Raw genomic sequence first — 25,722 nt, forward strand, 5'->3', positions numbered from 1 at the left:
ATTTTCAGTGTTTAATGTTTTAAAAGCCTTACATAGCATGTTTTAGCAATGTATGATGATAATATACAGTAGGCTTCAAAAGTGTGAGACCACTAGTGAAAAAACGCACATTAACATTCAAAACTTTGGGGTCAGTCGATTTTTTTTTTTTTTTTTTTTTTTTGAAGGAAATTAATATATTTATTCAGCAAGAATACATTGATCAAAACATTGATGATAAAGACATTTATAATGTTACAAAAAATTTATATTTCAAATAAATGAATACTTTTAATTAATTTATAATGACTGCTGAAAATTCAGTTTTGCCTTCACATGAATAAATCAATTTTTAAAATATATTAAAACAAAAAACAATTATTTTAATTTTTAATAATATTTAACAATATTTCTATTCTTTTTTTTCTTTTTTTACTGTATTTTTTATCAAATAAATGCAGTGAGCGACTTTTTTTTTTCTTTTGAAAAACATTAAAAAATCTTGCCAACCTCAAACTTTTGAATGGTAGTGTATATTTTATGGAAGCCCGTTTCCGCCACTAAATAAAAAAACAAAAACAGTAATTGCGACTTTTTATCTCAGAATTCTGACTTTTTTTCTTGCAATTCTGACTTTTATAACTAATATATATTTCTCACAATTGCGAGTTTATATCTTAAATTGTGACTTTATATCACGCAATTGTGAGTTTATATCTCAGAATTGTGACTTTATATCACGCAATTGTGAAAAAAAAAAGTCAGAATTGTGAGAAAAAGTCAGAATTGTGACTTTATATCACGCAATTGTGAGTTTATATCTCACAATTCTGACTTTTTTTCTCAAAATTCTGACTTTTTTTTCTCACAATTGCAAGTTATAAAGTCACAATTCTGAGTTATAAACTCGCAAACGCGTGATATAAAGTCACAATTCTGACTTTTTTTCTTGCAATTCTGACTTTTTTTTTTCACAATTCTGACTTTTTTCTCACAATTCTGACTTTTTTTTCACAATTGCGAGTTATAAAGTCACAATTAGATAAAAGATAAACACATTTGTTTATTACAATATATATTTCTCGCCATTGCGAGTTTATATCTCAGAATTGTGACTTTATAACTCGCAATTGTGAAAAAAAAGTCAGAATTGTAAGAAAAAAGTCAGAATTGTGAGATATAAACTCGCAATTGTGAGAAAAAAAGTCTGAATTCTGAGATATAAACTCACAATTGCGTGATATAAAGTCACAAGACTTTTTTTTCTTGCAATTCTGACCTTTTTTCTCACAATTGTGTGAAAATATATATTTCTCACAATTGCTGTTTTTATTTTTGTATTCAGTGGCGGAAACAGGCTTCCATAATATTTTATTTCAATACAGTATTAACATTTTTTATTATTATTTTTATTAAAATTTCCCAAAATCCTAAAACTTTCCAGGTTTAAATTAGATTTTAAATCTCAAATTTTCAGTGTGGTTTCAGATTTTTGCTACCTCCTGTATGTTTTTGTCGAATGTTGACATTGTGTAACTGTTTAGAAATCAACATTTATAGCAAAAAAATATATATATAGTTGCTGTACAATGAGAGTTCATGTGACTCTTACAGTCAGTGAAGGAGCGTATTGTACTACTTTATTTCGCATGGTCGCTTATAGGGCATTTTTGCTGATATGTTAAATATATATTTTTGACTTTTTTAAACAATTTCAGTATACTGAACTGTGAACTGTGATGAATGTTTGCATCGTGTTTTGAAGACGCCAGTATTGGATGGATTTTTGCTAAAATTGAGAACGCACACTAGTTTTTTGGTCTGCTTAGATTTCTTTTTGATACTGAAGGAAGGACTTTTGTGACACTTTTTTGCCTTTGTCATTTATTTGACATTGTTCAAATGTGTTCATCTTATTTGAAGTGTATTTTATTTGGGATATTTATTACACATGTAATCAAATTAATCATTGTTTTGTCTTTCTTTATTGCTTTATTAATAGTAAAATGCAAAGTATAATGTCTATATATATAATTATCTTAAAACAAAATCCCAGCAGTCATCTCCAATTTTCTTTTTCTAAGGCTGCTTTTATTAATTAGCTGGCAAAGAGTAATTTGACAAATGGCCTTTAACAATTGGATACGGTGAGCAGATGCTTCAGATTACTTTCTACTGGTATTAAAAAAAAAAAAAATCAGGTATTAGCTGTAGCCAATATCTGATCCCATTCTTTAAAGCCGATAATATGATGGTCTGACTGGCTCTGAACAAAACGCATTGCTGTCACAGTGTCCAGAGCTCATTCTCAATCATGAAGAGCATCGCTACAACAGATTTGGCCATGACTGTACAACCTACTATTTTTCCACGTGTGGGCTACAGCATACTTTCATACCTCATGTTTATAAACACGCTACTTTCTGTGTTTAATAACTTGTTGGTGATTGCTGTAATGCTGAAGAATGTGCGTTTTCTCAATGCGATGAACATCATCATTTTCAGCCTGGCTGTGTCGGATCTTATGATTGCCACCTGCGGCTCTGCCATCGTCACCATCACAAATTACGAAGGATCTTTCTTTTTAGGGGATGTGTTCTGTGTTTTTCAAGGATTTGCTGTGAATTACTTTGGTGAGTGCTGATTAAAAGGTTAATTTTTTTTTTGTTTTATGCTATATAATGTGTCCTCAAATATGTTGATGCCCTTCTGAGGGACCCTCATATAAAATGGCATTTAGTGGCTATATATATATATATATATATATATATAATATCATTCATCTATAAAGGCCAATTCAAAATGTGTAAATATATATTTTTTAATATTAAACTATTAATGCTAAAAATGTTACATATTTATATTATTATAATTATTATCAATTTTAAATATGAATAGTTGGCTTTCATATTAGTGTGTCTTTACCCATGAAAATGTAATAAAATGTTTGAGAAAAATGAATAGAATTTAAAATAGTAATAATAATAATTTTTGTTTTTAAAAATAAAAAATAATTAAAAATGTTAAATATTTATATTTATGAACATTAACTGTTTAAAACTAAAGTTTTACATATTTGAAGCTACTTTATGTGTAAAAAATCCATGTAAAGTGTGTAAATAATATTGATATTAAATGCATATATATATAACATATTTATTAATACATACTGTATATTACATATTTATTAATATGTTACATTTTTGGCTTTTGTTTTAAGGCTATTATGTTTTCATGTGTAAAGACCCATTTGAAATGTGTGAGAACAATATTTATTTAATAATATTGTTTAGTATTTTAAATATTTTTTTTAAATGTCATTTTTTTTAAAAAATATGACATTTTTATAATATTACATGCTTAATACTAAAAACATGAAATATTTATTAATATTACATACTTTAAAGATAAAATTAAATAATTTTATATTATATTAAGGCTATTATATTTATATTAAGGCTATTATATTTTCATGAGTAAAGACTTGTTTAAAATGTGTCAGAAAAATATATATACATACGTCCAGAGTGTGTACAAAAATATTAAGTATATATTAAGTGTATAATATTATATATTAAGTGTATAATATATAATATATAATAAGTGTATAATATTAAAATGTTATATTAAGTTAATATTAACATCTGTGTCCAGAATGTGTACAAAAATATTAAATATTTATAAATTTAAAGGATTTTTTAAAAGACAAATATTTTGACAACTGTTATATATTATATTTATATTAATTGGCTACTATTTTATATTATTTGTACTAAAACCAATAAATAATTCAAACACTATCTGTAAAAAATAATAGCCTAAAATAGTGATTAATCTCATGATTTGTTTTGAGAAAGCTAAATAAAACTGCACATGCCAAGCAAAAAAAATTGCGTTAATGTCTTATTTTCTAGGCCTGGTTTCTTTATGCACTCTCACACTACTGGCGTACGAGCGCTACAATGTCGTCTGCAAACCCATGGCAGGCTTCAAGCTGAACGTCCGCAGGAGCTGTCAGGGCCTGCTGTTCGTCTGGCTCTATTGCCTCTTCTGGGCTGTCGCTCCACTGCTGGGCTGGAGCTCGTACGGGCCAGAGGGTGTCCAGACGTCCTGCTCATTAGGCTGGGAGGAGAGATCCTGGACAAATTACAGTTACCTCATCGTCTACACGCTTATGTGCTTCATATTACCCACTGCTGTCATTGTATACTGCTACAGCAAAGTCCTTATGTCCATGAGGAAGGTAGGCGACTCTTTCTTAGTTCTTACTTAGTCAATGACTCATTCATTGAGGCTGCATCCGAAATCGCATACTATATAGTAGGCAAAAAACAGTATGTGACAAAAGAAGTATGTCCGAATTCACAGTACTCTTAAAAGAGTAGGCAAAAAGTATCCGGATGACCTACTACTGCCAATATTCTTAAGTGTGTGTATGATGGACACTTTACTATCCCATGAGGCCAGTCACATGACAGTGACAACATGGCGAATGTAGTACGTCTGGAATACATTCATACTACACACATTCATTACTACAGTAGTCAACATTTGAAGTGGATCAAAAAAGTTAATTAAAGTTGTCCTAAGCACTAAGTTGTCCTAAAAAGAAGGTTTTGATCCACAATGTTGACTACTGTATAAAGAATGTATGTACTTTTTTTAGCGGTGGCGAAGTAATACTTACTCAAAATAAGTACCTGTGCGATTTCAGATGCAGCTAAAGTCTTCACTTGTTTCATTACTGGGTGAATCAGTTTTTTTGACAATCTCTTTAAATAGCTGTGTTTTGAAATCAAATACTTCTCTACTATATAGTACACGAAAAACAGTAGCCTATGCGAACAGAGTAGTATGTCCAAATTCATAGTAATCGAAAAACAGTAGGCGAAAAGAACCTGGATGACCTGCTACTTCCGGTGAGATTCTGAAGTGCGCATATGATGGACAATTTACTATCCCATGAGGCCACGGGAGAGGATTTGTGAATGGAGTTGAAGGACGCTGATAGGTCATGTGACAGTAATAACATGGCGGATGTAGTACGTCCGAATTCATTCATACTACACGCATTCGTACTATATATAGAACGTACATTTTCAACGGTCGTGTATTAATTAATTCAAAGATTATAGTTTGGATATAAACTGTCTACAGTTACATCATTACATCATTTCACCAGTAGGTGGCGACAAGGGATTATTCCCTTGTTGCCACCTACTGGTGAAATGATGTAATTGATACAATCTTTATTTGAAGCATCAAGCTACCTACTTTCAAAAGGTGATTCACTCTATTTTTATTGCTACTGTAGACATAGTTTATATCCGAACTATAATCTTTTGTCGCAGTACTTCTGTGATTTTGAATTTGCAACACAGAATTAATGATGATACTGTGTGTGGTTAAAAAGACAGTTTGTGATTGTGAAGCTGGTTCATATCTATAGGCCTATATGACAAGCTCTTTCTGGCTTAGCGGCAGCGCCGACGCAAATTTGAATGTTCGCTGTGATAATTGTCAAAGGTTTAAAGGGTTAGTTCACCCAAAAATGAAAATTTATGTCATTAATTACTCACCCTCATGTCGTTCCAAACCCGTAAGACCTTCGTTCATCTTCAGAACACAAGATATTTTTGATGAAATTTGAGAGGTTTATGACTCGTCCATAGACAGCAATATAATCAACACTTTTCAAGGTTTTGTCCATCAAGATAATCTTTACAAGTTAACACAACATTTGTACATTTTGAAGCCTAAACAAAGTCGTCAGATATAAAAAGCTAACAGTAGGCTATAAACGGACTACAGCACACCATGGTCGCGGATCAATGTCACCACCACGAAGCTTCCTCAAACTTTATTTAAAAAACAACTTTATTTAAAAACATGCTCGCTGATTATGATCTGCGCTGTGTATGAATACTTATCCATTTTTTATGAGAAATGCTGTCCAAATGTCCTGTCATCATTGTCATGATGACGTCTAAAGTCCCCACCAAAGGATGTAGTCCCTTTTAGCAATTTGTTAGCAACCGCCATTTTTAAGACACAATAAAGGTTTAAAAAAATCACAAGCAGGTTATAACTGGTGTGTTTTATGTCATAGATCCAAACGTGAAAATATTTAGTGGCTTTGTTAACCACAGACCTTATTTCAGGCGATTTAGCAAAAACCCATTCAAAAATCCCATAGACTTTAGTGCGATGGAACTGGAAGTCCTAAAATGCTAACTCGCTTCCGGGTTTTGCCTACAAAAACACGTCATCCCTGAGGTAATCTATAATGAGTCGGCGATCTAACGTAGAACCTGGAAGTGCTGGATGTAAACAACATATGAGAATGACACAGAAGAGAAGATATTGTTGAATAAAGTCGTTATTTTTGTTTTGTTTTTGCGCACAAAAAGTATTCTCGTCGCTTCATAAAATTAAGGTTGAACCACCGTAGTCACATCGACGGTTTTAACAATGTACCTTTCTGGACCTTGACAGTGTTGATTATATTGCTGTCTATGGACGAGTCATATACCTCTCGGATTTCATCAAAAAGATCTTAATTTGTGTTGCGAAGATGAACGAAGGACTTATGGTGATGATACACAGGGCAACTTTTTGAGCAATGTTGCCAGGTAATTTTGCAGAGCGATTTTGTTTGGGCACTTTCCCATTGAGAATGGGCAACAAATTTCGATCTAAAGTGTCCAGATAGAAATTTGTTGCCCATTCTCGGTGAGAAAGTGCCCATGAAATATCGCTCGGCAACATTGCTCAAAAAGTTGCCCCGTGTATCATCACCTTCACGGGTTTGGAACGACATGAGGGTGAGTAATTAATGACAGAATTTTCATTTTTGTGTGAACTAACCCTTTAATAGACAGCTGAACCGTTGTCATTTAGGAATAATATCGCGTGGGTGTTTGGATCGATATTGCAATCTTTTTACGGTTAATCATGCAGCTCTAGTTCTTAGTGCTGAGAAAAAATAACGACTCATATCTTGGCAAATGACAATACGTCATTTCAGATCAACAACAGCATTGAACTTCAAGGAGGCAAAAACTGCCTGGAGGACAACGAGCATGCGGTACGGATGGTCCTGGCCATGATCATCGCCTTCTTCGTCTGCTGGCTGCCTTACACCGCCATCTCTGTGGTTGTGGTAGTGAATCCAGAGATCTACATCCCACCTCTGGTCGCCACCATGCCTATGTACTTCGCCAAAACCAGTCCGGTCTACAATCCCATCATCTACTTCCTTACTAACAAACGGGTCTGTTTAATGTGCCTGCATCTTCTTTTACAGAGTCTATTGATATTTATTATGGTAGGCCTAGTGTGCAATGAAACGCCCCAGTCATTCTCTGAAAAATGTTTGTCCAGTTCCGAGAGTCCTCTCTGGAAATCCTGTCCTGTGGTCGATACATCCCTCGTGACACTGCTGGTGTAATGATGTGCTCAACGCAGAGGAGCCAAAGCAGGGATATTCCAGTCTGATCTGAGGTCTGTCAGTGTGAATCATTGTGTTATTACTGTTTACTAAGGGTTATAATCATAAAAGTTTGTGGTCAAAAATATTTTTTTTAAAGAAATTAATAGCCTACTTTTATTTAGCGAGGATGAATAGTATGCAAGTATCATAGTTTCCACAAACTGTTTTCAACATTGATAATAATAAGAAATGTTTCTTGAGCAGCAAATCATCATATTAGAATGATTTCTGAAGGATCATGTGACACTAAAGACTGGAGTATTGATGCTGAAAATTCAGCTTTGCATCAGGAATAAATTACATTTTATAATAATATTCAAATAGAAGAGTTATATTTCACAATATTGCTGTTATAGGCATACTGTATTATTGATCAAATAAATGCAGCCTTGATGAGAATATGAGAAAACATTAAAAAATCTATCAAAATATATCATATCATTAGCCAGTTTTAGAGCTTTTTAAAATCCATCAGTGTCGGAAAATATTGGATATTTAATTGTTCATGATCATTTCCAATGTGCCATCATTTAATGCTCAATTATGGTTAATCTTTAAAAACACGAATAATTTAAAAACACTTTTAAAATGTAATCTGTTGAAAATTTCAAAATGAATACCTATTTTTTTTATTAGCGTAGGCTACTGTTTATTATTGACTATTTATCAGTTATAGGCATAACATTTTTAATATCAATGCATCCGATATTCACCTAAAATTAAAGGAAAAGCACATGTTAAAAAACAAAATAGCCTATTTTCTACACATGCCAAAATGATTAAAATGCAGAGCAGTAACCAAGGTTAAAAAGTGGGCATCTTAATCCTAGATTAAAAGAGTAGGCCTAAAACCTTTCCCAAATTAAGCTCCTGAAAATAAGATTACTGATGTGATTTCTACGACAACAAGAGCATAAACAACAGCCTTAATCAAATATCAGTTCTTATTAGGACTATTCTGTTTAAAACAACAACTCACTTCTCTTAAATATAAATATCTTCGAAACTTTAGACCTTTACGAAATCAATTTTTACTACAAACAGCTAAATAAAACCTTAGTGGCGGAAATAAAGGGGAAGATAATTAAAATCACCCCTTGTGCTGTAATTGGCATTGTTCCGGTCTGGAGATGTCATCTAAATTGCCTAAAACAAAAAAAGCATCCCTGGTGACCATCAACCCTGCAGGGTGTTAATTGAAAAAGGCAAACAAATGGAGAGCCATGGTAATGATGAGGGTTAAAATAAAGGGGTTTATTACCTCAGACTCAAAATGCAGCAGGCACGAGATGGAGTAAAACGTACAACTTTCTCAATATAGAATGTTAAAAGACATGGAATTAGTCGTTATTTGACTGGAGATGAGAAGTAATTTCACCGTTGTTTGGGGACAAGTGAACAACACATGGCAAGACACTATAGAAGTTGCATTTGTAGCTGCCAATTGCCTAGTTTTGCTGGTCACTTTACACGTCGGAATTCTCGCAAACTTGTTCGTGGCGTGGGCCGTACACCACCAGAAGTCGCTCCAGACGTCCAACAACGCTCTCCTGGTGAATCTGGCCGTTATTGACATCTTGCGATGCGCCATTGATTGCCCATTGCTCCTCAGCATTGTTTTGAGCGCGCGAGACCTCGGACTGCTTTTCTGCAGCGCGCAGATCGCGTCGTTTTCGCTCATCTGTTGCGTACAGTTGCTCACGCTCGCGTGTATCAGCGCCGAGCGATATCAAGCCATCGCACATCCGTTTAAAAGTACCGAGCGTAGAAAACGGATAACAGTGTGGATTCTCCTGACCTGGCTGGTTCCGATCTCCATATCGGTAATTTGCGTGATATTTGCGAAAGACTCGCCAGTGTACGTAAGATGCAGAGGTCTGCGGATGGAGACTTTCGACTCTTACGACACGTTTGGACTTTATATTTTGACTCCCGTCTGGTGCGTTTGTTTGACGGCCATCATTGGATTCTACGGCCGCATTTTCCTTTTAGTAAGAGCGCACGGGCGGAAAATATTCGATAAGGGTTCGTTTCTACCACCAGATAAGAAGAAAGAAGATAAAAAACAAAAACAGGAGGAAACAAAGACTAACATTAAAAGTGATACAGGTAAATCCACAGACAATGGATACTGATACTTTAAAACCGAATGAAAAAGAGCAGTCCGGAGAAAACCCACTGGATTTACATCCAACATCTGAGGAACTTCCCATTACAACTGTGACTGACTACTTGGATATAAATAAACCAGAGTTTGTGACTGAAAAATCCAGAGAAATGAAAGTCGCCTTTAAAGATGAACTTATCAGTGAAACACCACAGGTTCTAGAAGGTATTGTGGAGCCAACCGACCACCAAGATACTTCTCCATTAGATTCTTCTCTATCAGCTAATGAAGAAGTTAGTGTTGTTACTGTTGGAGGAGTTTCTGGAGGATCAACTAATGGAGAAGGTCGCGAAGAAGACCCAACTGACCATCGAGATGCAACTTCAGAATCTTCTCCATCAACTAATGAAGTTGGTGCTGTAGAGTCAAGCACCCACCAAGTTACTGATGGAGAATTTTCTGGAGGATCAACTAGTGGAGAAGGTGGTGAAGAAGAACATCGAGATACAACTTCAGAAACTTCTCCATCAACTAATGAAGATGGAACTGTTGAGTCAAGTGCGCCACAAGATACTACCGAAACTACTGGAGAAGAAGGTGCTGAAGAGCAAAGTGCTCCTCAAGAAACGGCTGCAGAATCTTCTCCAGCATCAACTGGAGAAACCACAGCTGCTCCACAGGAGGAGGAGGAGGTGGTGGGTGCCGTCTGTATGATGCCGTCCCTCGCTCAGAGGGAAAGAGGAAACACCAAGAAGGAGAGCAAACTGGCCAAGCGCTCCGGATACATCATCTTCACCTTCCTCATATTTTGGATCCCGCTGATTGCGACAGTGGTCTTGAATCACTTCTATTACCGAGATGGCTATCTAACAGTGAGTTTCGGGATAATATTACCTACTGATTTGTCTCAAAATTTAACTTAGCCTACAGGAGAAAACTGCGTTAAATGCCTCGTTTATAAGGATTAGGTTACAAGTCTACCTTAACATGAGGTAAAGTAAAATATTCACACACTATTATACAACATACAAATTGCAGTGAAATGAAATCCCGGTCAGCTACTTAGATTTGTGCATTGAATACAAATAAATAGTATGTAAAAAGTAAGGCAACAAGTAAATGTGCAGAGAGATATTAATAATAATAATAACAACAATAATAAAGTAATAATAGTTTTTTCTTGTTATAAGCGTAAACCCTTTAGATTTAGTTTATTTATGCTTATAACTAGAAAAATAAAATTAATTATGGAAGATATAAAGTAAATGTATCTTGTTTTAATGATTTCAGATATTTGCTCTGTAAAATAAGACATATTTACATTAAATGTAAATTTATTTGTATTAGTATTGTTTTTTTGTAGTGCATTAACCATACTGCCAAGTTTAATGAGTATCATCCAGTATATAAGTTACTAATGTCTTTATTAATGTTATGAATGTGTTTCAGGTGGAGGTTTTTCAGGAGCTGGAGATTTTAACAGTGTCTTTAGTCTGCATGACATCCTTCACTAACCCCATCATCTACGCAGCGGTCAATCCTCAGTTCCGCACAGAATTTCACAATCTGAAGACAAAATGGAAAGCGTTTTTTACACGTTCATAGAGTTTATACTGTTTTGACTTTTACTTGTGGGATCATCAGAGCTTTGAACCCACTATGCCAAACACTTCTGTCTGATGTTGACTGACTATTTCTGTTTGTTCGCTGTTTATTTGTGTTGTCCTATGCTTTTGGCCACAAACTGAATTAGGTGATGCTTTCTTAAGGCTTAAGATATAGTAAGACTGTTAATTGAATGAAATAGACACCATAATGCATTTAAGCAATATTTTAGGCAGCTGTGTTTTGGTACCTTTAAAATCCAGTATATTCCAGTAGATTATTATTTTATTTTTTTCTAATTTTGAGCTTGACAAATAAAATATGGCATTTATAATGATGTATAATCTCATACATCAACTGTTCCCCCAGAAAAAAAAAAAAATCCAAACACGGATTTTGTTTATTTTAATGAGTTTTTTAATTGTCAATGTCTTCAAGGCAACATTATGCGACAAATTGTTCCACACACTTGCTCCAGAGTTTTATCCTAAACTTCATATATTTTAATGACGCATTAAAAATATAGAAAATATGTAAGACAAGTCTTGATAAAATAGTTATATCACAAATATACCTTTTAGACAGCTGTTTAAACAGACATATTATAGACAGTGAGAACAGGTCAGTGTAACAAATCAAATTTTGACCTCAAATTGGTCACTGTGCAAATATCTTAAAGGGTTAGTTCACCCAAAAATGAAATTTCTGTCATTAGGTACTCACCCTCATGTTGTCCCAAACCTGTAAGACCTTCGTTTGTCCTCAGAACACAAATTAAGAGATTTTTTGATGAAATCCGAGGGTATCTGATCCACAGCAATGTCATTGCATCTTTTAAAGTTTAGAACGGTATTAAAAGACATCAATAAAATGGTCAACGTGACTACAGTGGTTCAAGCTTAATGTTATGAAGCGACGAGAATACTTTTTGCACGCAAAAACAAAACAAAATACTGACTTTTTCAACAATATCTAGTGATGGGCGATTTCACAACACTGATTCATGAAGCTTCAAAGCTTCATTAATCTTTTGTTTGTTGTGAATCAGTGGTTCGGAGCGCCAAAATCACGTGATTTCAGTAAATGAAGCATCATTACGTCATAAGTCTTTTTCAATGGTTCACGTTACTTTGGCAGTTTGATACATGCTCCGAACCACTGATTCGAAACAAAAGATTTGTAAAGCTTTGAAGCTTCATGAATCAGTGTTTTGAAATCGCCCATCACTAGATATTGTTGAAAAAGTCGGTATTTTGTTTTGTTTTTGCGCATAAAAAGTATTCTCGTCGCTTCATAAAATTAAGCTTGACCGTTTTAATCGATGTCTTTTAATACCCTTCTGGACCTCAAAAGATGCAGCGGCTTTGCTGCTTATGTGTGGATCAGATACCCTAGGATTTCATCAAAAATATCTTCATTTGTGTTCTGAGGACAAACGAAGGTCTTACGGGTTTGGGACAACATGAGGGTGAGTAATTAATTACAGAAATTTCATTTTTGGGTGAACTAACCCTTTAATGTAATCTATTTATGATTTCATCTGTATGATTTCCAGTGGTGGGGTAACGCATTACAAGTAATGCGAATTATGTAATCAGATTACCTTTTTCAAGTAACTAGTAAAGGATTACTTTTAAATTTAAAACAAAATATCTGAGTTACTTTTTCAAATAAGTAATGCAAGTTACTTTGTTTTCCTATTTATTGACTGACAACTCTCCTGTCCCCATGTTAAGAGAAATCGGGAGTAAGTGCAGAGGTGTTGTGTGCGCTGTGTGAACATGATGGTTATTCTAGACTAAATGTGAGCATACTTCTCCTGCATCCTCTTCTTCTGTATTCCGGAATGGCAGCACAGCTGAAAAGCTTGTTTGTTTGAGCTGCGCCCTCTACTGTACAGGTATGAATTTTCCTTCAGCCTGAGGCTTATTCATTTCACTTTTGAAGTGAAAGGGCCTTTACATTTGCCAAAAATGGATTTTTTTTTTGTTATAAACAAACAGCCCAGCCCAGATGAGAAAAAGTAACGCAAAAGTAACGTAATGCATTACTTTAATAAAAAGTAACTAAGGAACACAATTAGTTACTTTTTTAAGCAGTAACACAATATTGTAATGCATTACTTTTAAAAGTAACTTCGATATCAAATACATGTTTAAGTACCTTATGGTTCATCATTAGGGCCTGTACAAACACTCAGCTGCACACATTAACTAAAACTGAATTCTTTCTTGCAAAATACCTATGCTTCATAATAAAATAGTTTTAACTATTATTTCTGAACAATATAAAATAATTTATTGTGCGTCTCATTTTTAGTAAAATAATAAATCCATCTATTATCACAAGTCGTCTTTTGTAATTGTGTATAGTAAAGTGCTAAATCAGATCCGCTTCTTATTGAATAGAACAGAATGTACCAAAGGATGTACCAAAGGATAAAATGTTATCAGTAGTAATAGTTTAAATCACACAGTAAGTCTAACATTAATCTGAAACAGTAAACAGTGTTTCATACTGTAAATCACATAATGAATGCATTGTGCTGAAATGTCTCTCAACAACCAGCAGGAGACGGAGCAAAAAAATACATCGCCAACAGGATGAGATACACCACCACAAGAGCAGTACCTGTTCATACAAACACACACAAGGAGAGAGCGTTTTAACACTTTACAAAATTCAGTCAAATCAATATGAGGAACCAAGAAAGAGCAGTGAAGGAGAAATGGAGGATTGTGGTACAAGTTATGAAAACAAAAAAAGTAGCTTACATAATCACAAAGGGCTTTTGTAATGATGATTTTTTTGGGATAAAATAAATAAAAATTATAAATTTATACAGAAATTACCTATACTACCATTAAAAAAATTTGGGGTCGTTAAGTCTTCTGTTAACCAAGGCTGCATTGAGAACAATAAGAAATGTGTCTTAAAGCGACAGTTCACCCAAAAATGAAAATTCTGTCATCATTTACTCACCCTCGATTTGATCCAAACCTGTATGAATATCTTTGTTCTGCTGTACACAAAGGAAGATATGTGGAAGAATATTTGTAACCAAGCAGATCTCACCCCCCATTTACTACCATAGCAGGGGGAAAAAAAATACTATGGTAGTCAATGGGGGGGGCGAGATCTGCTTGGTTAATAAACATTCTTCCAAATATCTTCCTTCGTGTTCAGCAGAACAAAGAAATTTATACAGGTTTGGAACAACTTGAGGGGGAGTAAATAATGACACAATTTTCATTCTTCTCCTGTGTCCTTCTGTATTTCAGAATGGCAGCACAGCTGTAAGGTTTCTTTAATGTGCGCCCTCTACTGTATAGGCGTGAATTTGCATTTCCTTCAGCCTGAGGCTTATTCATTTCACTTTTGGTGTGAAAGGGCCTTTACATTTGCCAAAAATAGAACTTTTTTGTTGTTATAAAAACAAACAAACAAACAGCCCAGACGAGAAAAAATTAACGTAACGCATTACTTTCCATAAAAAGTAACTAAGTAATGCAATAAGTTACTTTTCTAGGGAGTAATGCAATATTGTAATGCATTACTCTTAAAAGTAACTTTCCCCAACACTGAGTGCCAATACTGGATGTCTTAATTCTTGCTAAGGTTACTAACACCTGATTTAGAGAATATTTAGCTTCTTACCTTGAAAGTAATCACACTTCCCATCCATAAAACTATAATTCACAACGATGACACTAAAGATGCTGGCCCACAGATGCAGGTCGCTGAAGATGAGTACAAAACCAACATCCTGTCACAGAAAGATCATCAGGAAAACGCATTAACATACAGCCGTCAGTGAGCCAATTTTGAAAACAGCATATCCAAAACCACTCACATAGAAGATGTTGAATAAAACCAGGATGGGGATCTGAATCATGCACACCTGCACCGCGATGCAGCTTCCAACCTCGAAACTGTGAGAAAACAATAAAATGCATGTTTTTTTAGTAGATAAGACTAGATGGAATCAACCAGAGATTGAATGAATGATACAAAAATTGTTGTTCATTGTTATTTCATGATGCCTAACTTACTGTATGGTGTTACCGAACAAACTGACCTCAAACTGATTTGATTCTGAAGAGCAAACTGGACTCCATTGACAATTTCTGGGATTTCAGGGATCATGGCCAAAAGAGTCACACCTATGAAATACTGAGATGAAAAGTTGGGATCATAATACATTAATATTGAGCTGTCATTTACTGTCTGACCGATTTACTGCAGTATCAACCTGAGATACAGACGAGCGGCTGAGTATGGGCTGAATGTGTTCAGTGGTCAGATCGGCACATGCAGACATCAGCACCGTGGCAACGATGAGGATAAGCAAAGCTCTCCATCGGGACCAGTGCACCGACGCTCCAAGATGACCTGCTGTGAACACACACAATGTGTTTTTTATCATTTTGCAGATCTCCAATGCTCTTTAATTAAACTTATTATAATCACTACACCCTAACAGACACCATTTGTGCTTTTAATAATTCCCTTATGAAGTTGTGGTGACTATTATGTCGGTTCAAATCTTCATATTAGTCATTTTATTACAAGGTTTAGCAAACTCACCCCTTCCATCACCAACGTGAATGTCGTAGATGTGTGAATGTGTTTTAAGAGTAAAGATGAGGCCAATGATATAGGATACGGGCAGTAGAATGGAAATGGTGTACACTAGAGGCCTGAGAAAATAAAGCCACAACTAAAATATATTAACAATATATTATAATTATTATTTAATACCGTATACAAGTACTAAGTATACAAAATGTTCACACTGTGAACTTACTCAATGTGACTGTGAAACAAGCTGTAGTTGTTTTCACTCTAGAGGACCAGAAAGAAAAAATTACTTTCAAAATGTTCATAAAATGGCTAGATGTTTCACTTTCCGGTCACGTTTGAAATCTCACCAGGTCGTAGTGGCAGTTTTTGCACATGAAGGATCCGCTGCTGTTGGTTCCTGTAGAGTTAGTACAGTTCTCACACACTATATTCCCATAGGCTTTGGAGAAGAGCGTAGGGGCAAACACTCCTGCAGAGACCACAGAGGGAACTCATTTTTTCTTTTTTTACAAAATATGATTTATTGATATGATTCAAGCCAATTCACAGTCACAAAAATAGTTTATATATTTGCAAACAGCATTTCACAAACTTAAACTTTCACAAAATACAAACGCACAACCGAATTTATGAATCTTATTTTGTGAATGTCAATTTGGTAGTGCATTTGCAAATCATATTTTGTGAATATGAATTAGGTTATGAGGTTATTTTCACCATTTTGTTTGTACTAAGCATTTTAAAGACAATGTGAAATCAAATTATATATATATATATATATATTATATTATACTTTTATTACATTATCAGCCTGACAACCAACGTCAAAGCTCAGTGTTCAAAATCAAGTCCCATCCTGTGATTTTCACTCAAAAATGATGACATGTTATGGAAGTTAAATGTGTTTTAAGTGCCATTTCACATTGCCTTTAATTACTACAGCAGGAGAGAAGTGCAATAACAAGCAGATTTCTGCCACCTCAGCACATGACGTCTTACCCCCTATTGATATGAAAAGCAGAGAGGAGCTGACCCCCGCCGAGCGACTGTTAAACCTCTGCTCCCTGTGCCTGAGCCCTCCGATTATCATACAGATCCCCTGAGACAGAGACAAATATAATAGTCGTCTATTGCACATTTTGCAGATTTAAGATCCTCTGGTAAAGTATGGAAGCCTGTTTCTGCCACAGAATAAAAAATAAAAAGGCTAATTGCGACTTTTTGTCTCACAATTCTTACTTTTTTTCTCTCAATTCAGAGTTTATATCTTACAATTCTGAGAAATAAAGTCATAATTGCAATATATAAATTTGCAGTTGCAAGAAAAAAAGCCAGAATTCATATCTTATATCAGTTCATATCAGATCATATTCTGAATTGTTTCTCAGAACTGTAAGATATAAACTCGCAATTGCGAGTTATAAAGACCGAATTGCAACATATAAACTCGATATTCTGAGAAAAAAGTCAGAATTGTGAGATAAAAAGTCACAATTATCTTTGTTTAATTAAGTTTATATCTTACAATTCTGATTTTTTTCTCGCCATTCCAAGTTTATATTTCACAATTCTGACTTTTTCTCACAATTCAGACTTTTTCCTCACAATTCCCGAGTTTATATCTCACAATTCTGACTTTTTTCTCAGAATTCCAAGTTTATATCTCACAATTCTGACTTTTTCCTCACAATTCCGAGTTTATATCTCACAATTCTGACTTTTTTCGCAATTTCAAGTTTACATCTCATAATTCGGACTATTTTTCTCTCAATTCCGAGTTTATATCTCACAATTCTGACTTTTTCTCACAATTCCGACTTTTTTATTTCTCGCAATTCCGAGTTTACAGGTCACAATTCTGACTTTTTTCACAATTCCGAGTTTATATCTCATAATTCAGACTATTTTTCTCTCAATTCCGAGTTTATCTCCCAATTCTGACTTATTTCTCACAATTTGGAGTTTATTTCTCACAATTCTGAATTTTTTATCACAGTTCCAAGTTTATATCTCACAATTCCGACTTTTTTCTACAATTTCGAGTTTATTTCTCACAGTTCCAACTTTTTTTTCTCACAATGACTTTTTCTCTCGAGATTCTGAGTTTATATCTTGCCATTCAGACTTTATAACTCACAATTGTGAGTTTATATCTTGCAATTCTGACTTTTTTTTTTTAATTGTGAGATATAAACTAGCAGAATTGTAAGATATAAACTCGGAATCTCGAGAGAAAAAGTCAGAATTGTGAGATATAAACTCGGAATTGACAGAAAAATAGTCAGAATTGTGAGATATAAACTCATAAATTGTGAAAAACATCAGAATTATGAGATATAAACTCGGAATTGTGAGAAAAAAAAGTCAGAATTGTAAGATATATAAACTCGGAATTGTGAGAAAAAAAGTCAGAATTGAGTTTATATCTCGCAATTCTGAGAAAAAAGAGAGAATTGTGAGATCGCAATTACCTCTTTTATTTTTTTATTCCATGACGGAAACAAGCTTCCATAGTAACAGATCACACATACTGGTATGAAGAGGATGCAGCCCAGCAGGGTTCCAGTAAGAGCCGCCTTCACTATCTCCTGCAGGCACTTGTTTCCCTGGCGGTGACCTCTGAGCAATGCTGTGATGTAAAACGTCAACTCTGTGATGGAGCCAAATGTTGCGTTCACCACGGCCCCGACAGCAAAGTTACTCTGAGCTGAAATACTGAGAATAGAAATCCGCAATTAGGTGCTGCATTAACGTTGATCTCAACGGCATTGGTGACGTCCTGGTGTTGTGCTGATGTAACTGCTCACCTTGCAATACCCATGCCAATGTAATACGAGAGTGGAATGATGGAGCTGATTGCTGTGGCAAACTTGACTTCAGAGCTGGCAAACTGGTTTGTTTTGTCCACGTAACCAATCACTAGAGACACTATAACTAATGGTAAGAGATCTATAGTAACTCCATGTAAGGAAAATGGCAATGGCAAGTAAATACAGTAGTCAACATTTGAAGTGGATCAAAAAAGTTCATGAAAGTTGCCCTAAGAACTAAGTAGTCCTAAGAAGAAGGTTTCAAGACAACTTTGATGAAAGGTTTTGATCCACTTAATATTTAATATTTCACAATATTACTGTTTTTACTGTATTTTTGATTAAATAAATGCAGCCTTGTTGAGCAGAAGAGACTTTTGAACATTTGAGTAGTACTACATGTAAACTGAAAACGTTTCTGAATATCAGTTTTAAAGAATAAGAAGTTTAAACCTCTGTTTATAATTTGACATTGAGGATACTGACAGCAAAAACATTGATCCCATCCACTGTGTATTTATAGTAGTAGAGGTTCACTGCATGATAGCAGCATAAAATGACTTGGCCTTCGTGCTCCTGAGCCTAAAAATAACAATAGAAATCTGAAATTATCATAAGTTAAATTGTGGAAATTTGCAAATGTGATGCACAGTCTTAATTTGTATTAATTCACATATGGCAAAACCTTAGTGGATTTCATAATCATAGTACAGTGCTCTCACCTCTGTGGCTCGGCTGATGTGAATGTGTTCGGGAGGCATGAGCAGGATGGTATGTAAGGTCTTGGCACTCATTTTGGCCACAGGAATGGTGAAAACCAGCAACCAGGAGATCAGACACAGTACAAAATGTGTGATGACGAGGAGAGGGTAACCCACAAACAGCCATGCATATGTTCTGATGCGCCGCTGAAATCAAATGAGATCCACATTGTGGGAAAGCTGGAATTTTGTGATAACAGTACAAAATCTAAAGGGGAGGCGACAAAAATGCTAGCAATGGTGTACCAGGAGTTAATATTCTCAGTTAAGGACAGGTAATACAGTCCTCCAACAATAACTCAAGTTTAGAATTATAGGCTATAATAATTTTAAAGACATTTTACACCACCAGACTACTTTAGTGAACTCCAACTAAGCTTAAGTGTTAAAAAATATATAATAATAATTTTATACACTACTGTTCAAAAGTTTGGAGTCTGTAAGATGTTTTAATGTTTTTGTAAAAAGACTCATGCTCACCAAAGCTGCAATTATTTGATCAAAAATACAGTAAAAACAGTAATATTATGAAAAAATATAAAATAACTGTTTTCTATTTTAATATATTTTAAAATGTAATTTATTCCTGTGATCAAAGCTGAATTTTCAGCATCATTACTCCAGTCTTCAGGTCACATGATCCTTCAGAAATCATTCTAATATGATGATTTGCTGCTCAAGAAACATTTCTTCTTATAATCAATGTTGAAAACAGTTGTGCTGCTTAATATTTTTGTGGAAATCATGATACTATTTTTCAGGATTCCTAGATGAACAGAAAGTTCAAAAGAAAAGCATTTATTTAAAACAGAACTATTTTTAACCACTAAATACAAATAATACATAGTCTCTTAATTAATATATTGTTATATAGGCTACATTATAATAATAATGATAAATTAATTTGATAGCATGTCTCACTGTCACTACTTCTCACCCAGTAGTGCTCATCATTTGGACTTCCTGTGGGCTCTTCTATGGTCTCCTCCACAGGTGTGGGCAGCAGGAGAGGAGAGGAAGGCTTTCTGTCCTCCTCTGCCTCTAGAGAGGAATCACGCTGGAGGATCTTCACACTGTACACTGGCACAGAGACACTGGCCTGAAAACATCGACATTTGGTTCAATATCCTTCCAAACCACAAAGAATCCATGAAAAGGCTTGTGATTAAAGCAGCATTAGCCTGATTTTCATGGAGCAAGCGAATGAAAACATGTTCAAAGAGACTGTGTGTGTAGAGCTGACATATGACTGATAAAAAGAACAAGAGTACACAAACATACAAATATCATTTGGATATAAAAAGAAACGCAACCTTTTCGATCGACTTCCCAAATGGCCACAGAAAATAGCAGGACAACCTCCAGCAGAGATTCCCTGAAACAAGAAAGTGGCACCTTTGTGATCCAGGGAGAGGCACTAAAATGTATTGATACTTATTTAGACCAATTCTTACCGTAGGGGATGCCAAAAACTGTGAGGAACATTAGGACACCAACGAAAACATAAACCAGAGCGATCCACCAGCCAAACAGAAACACGTAGAGAACATTGCCACAAGTGAACAATGAACCTGCTGAAACCCAAGAATAAAAATGACTGATATCACTACAGTAAAAGAGAGAACAAATTAATGTACTACCACATTTCTCTATTTATCGGATTTCCTCTATTTTTGTACAACCAAAATTCATTATAATAATGCATTACAGCATTACCTAGATGTAATATTAAATAAAACAAATGCATTAAAGGCACAATATGTAAGATTTTTTTATTAAAATATCCACAAACCACTAGAACAATGTTATATATATTTTGTTGACTTGTGTACTTACATTGTCCCAAATGTTTCCAAGAATGTTTAAATCCAGAGAAATAAGCAATTTTAACCAGGACACGGAACGTGTCCGTGTGTCACCTATCAATGACATCATACCAGCGCTACCCTCGGTTTCCGGTTTTATTTTGTAGAAACCATGGAAACACCAAAAACGCTTTAATATATTATGTGTTTTATCAGAGCAACTGTTTGGATACATTCATGTCATCATGACAGAAAACTTATCATGTTATATAGCTCAACACAGTAAGTCTTGATTTACCGCGAGTACCATGTTTTACCATGACTAATATCGATCTAGCTTACTGCAGTGTGCAACAAGTGTCTCATAGCAGCAGCCGAGCGAATGCAGAGTAGCACTATAACAACTTTCAACACAAAAAAATTGTATCTAATACGATAAAACAGTGCTGCTTTACCCCGTGCTCAATCTCGGCGTCATCAAGCTACGCCTTTGTTTTGAATAAGCGACCTCTAGTGGTGAAAATTTACATAGTGTGCCTTTAATTTAAAGGATTAGTTCACTTCTGAATGAAAATTTCCTGATAATTTACTCACCCCCATGTCATCCAAGATGTTCATGTCTTTCTTCAGTCAACAAGAAATTAAGGTTTTTGAGGAAAACATTCCAGGATTTTTCTCCATATAGTGGACTTCTCTGGGGTTCAACGGGTTGAAGGTCCAAACTGCAGCTTCAAAGGGCTCTACACGATCCCAGACGAGGAATAAGGGTCTTGTCTAGCGAAACGATCGGTCATTTAAAAAAAAAAAAAAAAAAAAAAATTGTATACTTTTTAACCACAAATGCTTGTCTTGCTCTGCGATGCGGCATGCATTACGTTGAAAGGTCACGTGTGACGTAGGCGGAAGTACCGCGGTAGGGTGAAAAACTCCATCTAATTTTCTCCTCCATCTTCAAAATCGTCCAATATCATTGTTTTACCTTTGTTTTGTAAAGGGCGTTTGGCTTAATCTTTGCACGTTCGCTTTGTAGACACTGGATCGGTACTTTCGCCTACATCGCAGAGCTAGTGCAAGACAAGCATTTGTGGTTAAAAAGTATATCATTTTAAATTTTTTTAAGAAAATGACTGATCCTTTCGCTAGATAAGACCCTTAATCCTCGTCTGGGATCGCGTAGAGCCCTTTGAAGCTGCATTTTGGACCTTGCACCCAGTAAACCCCACTGAAGTCCACTATATGGAGAATAATCCTGGAATGTTTTCCTCAAAAACCTTAATTTCTTTTCGACTGAAGAAAGAAAGACATGAACATCTTCGATAACATGGGGGTGAGTAAATTATCAGGAAATTTTCATTCAGAAGTGAACTAATCCTTTAAATTGGTTTGTTTGATTGCAATATACAGTACCAGTATAAAAAGTATGAAAAGTTTTGATTCTTTAATAATAATAATGGTAATTCATATCTTTAATAATGAATTAATAATTGATTTATTATAATACTTCCATTTAGGTTATTTTAATAGTTTCGACTGCTACAAATAATACAAATGAGTAGGCATGTCCAAACCTTTTACTGATACTATACATGTACTACAGAAGGAAATGAGAAAAAGCTCGGTCTAACCTGAGTGAGGTTTAATAACGTTCAGCTCAGAGTAAAGCTCCTTCACGATGTCCGACCTCTTCTCAAAGGGCCGTTCTGTTACATGACTCTTCCACTTCCTGAATCCAAACTTACATGAAGAGGACAGAACGACATCAGCATCAACAATACGCAAAATGAAACTAGACATACTGTATGTGCACTCAATGTACATTTACCTTATAATTATTTGCGAGTTTTTGGGCTTCTACTTCATTTTCAGCACTTATGGTGGTCTTGCAAGGGTTCTCATCGCATATTTCATCACCAAAGCTGCATGCTGAAAAAGAAGGGGTAGTAGCATTAAAGTCTCAAACAAGTCCAGAAAAAACACCCTCGCTTTTATGCCAAGTGTATATGGGCTCTCACTTCTCTGTGGGTTTTTAGGTGAGTAGGAGTTGCCTATTTGCAGTAAACAGGACTGAGCAGGACCATCGCTGGCTTCTGAGTGAATGTGAGCTACACAAACCCTTTCACAGCAAGAGCCAGGCAGATGAGCTCCATCATGGTCCTCTGGAGGATCTGAGGAATGAGATGAAATCATGGCATGGGTTATTATTAAGTATTAATATGCCACTTTTTGATATTTTGTTATGTAGTGCAATGATATTGTTACATTTTTAAGTGTGACTTAAATGTCCAAATACTTTTTAGGCCAGTGTATATCAAATATACAATATTTTGAATATTTGCCCTTACACATTATTTTGGATTTCAAATATCAACACGTTTTAATTCAGATTTAGCACAAGATATGAAATCCATCGAGAGGAAGTAATGTATAGTAAATGAGGAAGTGTGGACTGATGTGGTTTCAGAACCATTTCACAACAGAAACCTGGCTGACTGCAAATGCATTAGAAGAAATCCTGATTCATTTATGTCCACGATAAATCACAATACAATTAATAGATCCATTGATGCAAAATGCAATGGTCAGCCATTCATTATTCACGTCACGTGAATTATTCATCACGTTAAATCCAGTGTTGCATATCAAAAGACTGATTTAAATGGATCACATGTGTATTGTCTGCTGTAGAAAAATAACGCATTGCACTATTGACAATCCAAGTCGGTGGATTCTTTTTAATACTTAAGTTTACATACAATGACCTTACTTTGTGTTATTGTTTACCTTGCTTTTTTGTGTCGAGTTTCCTTCTTCTCGTCTCTATATTCGTTGTCATTTCAGCACATTCTCTTCTGTGTCAATATACGCAGTCTAGACTGACAGCTCTTGAGTAAATCAGCCTCATGTGATTCAAACGCACTTACGCTGAGCTACCGTGTTGCCAGATCTCGCTGGAAAAATAAGCGAATACGTCTGACAAAACAAACCTGAGCGACCAAGTTGCCAGATCTCGCTAGAAAAATAAGCAAACACATCTGACAAAACAAACCTTCAAGCGCACTTAAAGGATTAGTTCACTCAAAAATGAAATTTCTGTCATTAATTACTCACCCTCATGTCGTTCCACACCCGTAAGACCTTCATTCATCTTCAGAACACAAATTAAGATATTTTTGATAAAATCCAATGGCTCAGTGAGGCCTCCATTGCCAGCAAGATAATTAACACTTTCAGATGCCCAGAAAGCTACTAAAAACATATTTAAAACAGTTCATGTGACTACAGTGGTGCAACCTTAATGTTATGAAGTGACAAGAATACTTTTTGTGCACTAAAAAAAAAAAAAAGAGCTAGTGCAAGACAAGCATTTGTGGTTAAAAAGTATATCATTTTTAATTTTTTTAAGAAAATGACCGATCCTTTCGCTAGATAAGACCCTAATCCTCGTCTGGGATCGCGTAGAGCCCTTTGAAGCTGCATTTTGGACCATGCACCCAGTAAACCCCACTGAAGTCCACTATAAGGAGAATAATCCTGGAATGTTTTCCTCAAAAACCTTAATTTCTTTTCGACTGAAGAAAGAAAGACATGAACATCTTGGATGACATGGGGGTGAGTAAATTATCAGGAAATTTTCATTCAGAAGTGAACTAATCCTTTAAATTGGTTTGTTTGATTGCAATATACAGTACCAATATAAAAAGTATGAAAAGTTTTGATTCTTTAATAATAATAATGGCAATTCATATCTTTAATAATGAATTAATAATTGATTTATTATAATACTTCCATTTAGGTTATTTTAATAGTTTCGACTGCTACAAATAATACAAATGAGTAGGCATGTCCAAACCTTTTACTGATACTATACATGTACTACAGAAGGAAATGAGAAAAAGCTTGGTCAAACCTGAGTGAGGTTTAATAACATTCAGCTCAGAGTAAAGCTCCTTCACGATGTCCGACCTCTTCTCAAAGGGCCGTTCTGTTACATGACTCTTCCACTTCCTGAATCCAAACTTAAATAAAGAGGACAGAACGACATCAGCATCAACAATACGCAAAATGAAACTAGACATACTGTATGTGCACTCAATGTACATTTACCTTATAATTATTTGAGAAAACAAACAAAAAAAAAAAACTTTATTCAACAATATCTAGTGATGGGCGATTTCAAAACACTGCTTCATGAAGCTTCGAAGCTTTACAAATCTTTTGTTTCAAATCAGTGGTTTGGAGCGTGTATCAAACTGCCAAAGTCACGCCCTCCAGTGGCGAACCACTGAAATTTTGAAACACTTATGACATAACGAAGCCTCGTTTACTGAAATCACTAACTTTGGCAGTTTCCACTGATTCGAAACGAAAGACTCGTAAAGCTTCAAAGCTTTCTGGGCATCTGAAAGTGGTAATTATCTTGCTGGCAATGGAGGCCTCACTGAGCCATCGGATTTGATCAAAAATATCTTAATTTGTGTTCCTAAGATGAACGAATGTCTTACGGGTGTGGAACGACATGAGGGTGAGTAATTAAGGACAGAATTTTCATTTTTGAGTGAACCCTTTAAGCTGAGCGACC

General features: G+C 35.1%; 3 protein-coding genes across 6 annotated transcripts; 2 read left to right on the forward strand and 1 right to left on the reverse strand.

Moving 5' to 3' along the window:
• Positions 1–1,029: 1,029 nt before the first annotated feature.
• On the forward strand, positions 1,030–11,152 carry parietopsin. The gene is made up of 5 exons (XM_051884276.1): positions 1,030–2,612; positions 3,894–4,222; positions 7,007–7,252; positions 7,363–7,482; positions 11,028–11,152. Exons 1-4 carry the CDS (start codon positions 2,294–2,296, stop codon positions 7,474–7,476), a joined length of 1,008 nt encoding a protein of 335 aa, XP_051740236.1. The 5' UTR covers positions 1,030–2,293; the 3' UTR covers positions 7,477–7,482; positions 11,028–11,152.
• Positions 8,559–9,740, forward strand: LOC127507288 (tachykinin-like peptides receptor 86C). Its single transcript, XM_051884274.1, has one exon. The coding sequence runs from the start codon at positions 8,833–8,835 to the stop codon at positions 9,604–9,606; it is 774 nt and encodes a 257-aa protein (XP_051740234.1). The 5' UTR covers positions 8,559–8,832; the 3' UTR covers positions 9,607–9,740.
• Positions 11,153–13,220: 2,068 nt separating the features above from the next.
• cax2 (cation/H+ exchanger protein 2) lies at positions 13,221–24,091 on the reverse strand. 4 transcript variants are annotated; one of them, XM_051884838.1, is made up of 20 exons: positions 23,925–24,091; positions 23,156–23,308; positions 22,966–23,066; positions 22,769–22,877; positions 20,793–20,909; positions 20,652–20,713; positions 20,276–20,437; positions 19,300–19,485; positions 19,060–19,159; positions 18,575–18,716; positions 18,299–18,482; positions 16,767–16,866; positions 16,115–16,236; positions 15,991–16,028; positions 15,771–15,883; positions 15,436–15,575; positions 15,262–15,356; positions 15,037–15,115; positions 14,841–14,949; positions 13,221–13,814 (listed from the first exon to the last, which is right to left on the reverse strand). In XM_051884838.1, the coding sequence occupies exons 1-20, from the start codon at positions 23,974–23,976 to the stop codon at positions 13,741–13,743; spliced, it is 2,238 nt and encodes a 745-aa protein (XP_051740798.1). In that variant the 5' UTR covers positions 23,977–24,091; the 3' UTR covers positions 13,221–13,740. The 4 variants fall into 4 exon arrangements, with proteins under 4 accessions (XP_051740798.1, XP_051740797.1, XP_051740796.1 ...); XM_051884837.1 differs by having other exon boundaries at positions 20,793–20,912; XM_051884836.1 differs by having other exon boundaries at positions 15,436–15,578; positions 23,925–24,090.
• Between the last annotated feature and the right edge of the window lie 1,631 nt (positions 24,092–25,722).

Source organism: Ctenopharyngodon idella, chromosome 24, assembly GCF_019924925.1.
Source record: "Ctenopharyngodon idella isolate HZGC_01 chromosome 24, HZGC01, whole genome shotgun sequence".
NCBI lineage: Eukaryota > Metazoa > Chordata > Actinopteri > Cypriniformes > Xenocyprididae > Ctenopharyngodon > Ctenopharyngodon idella.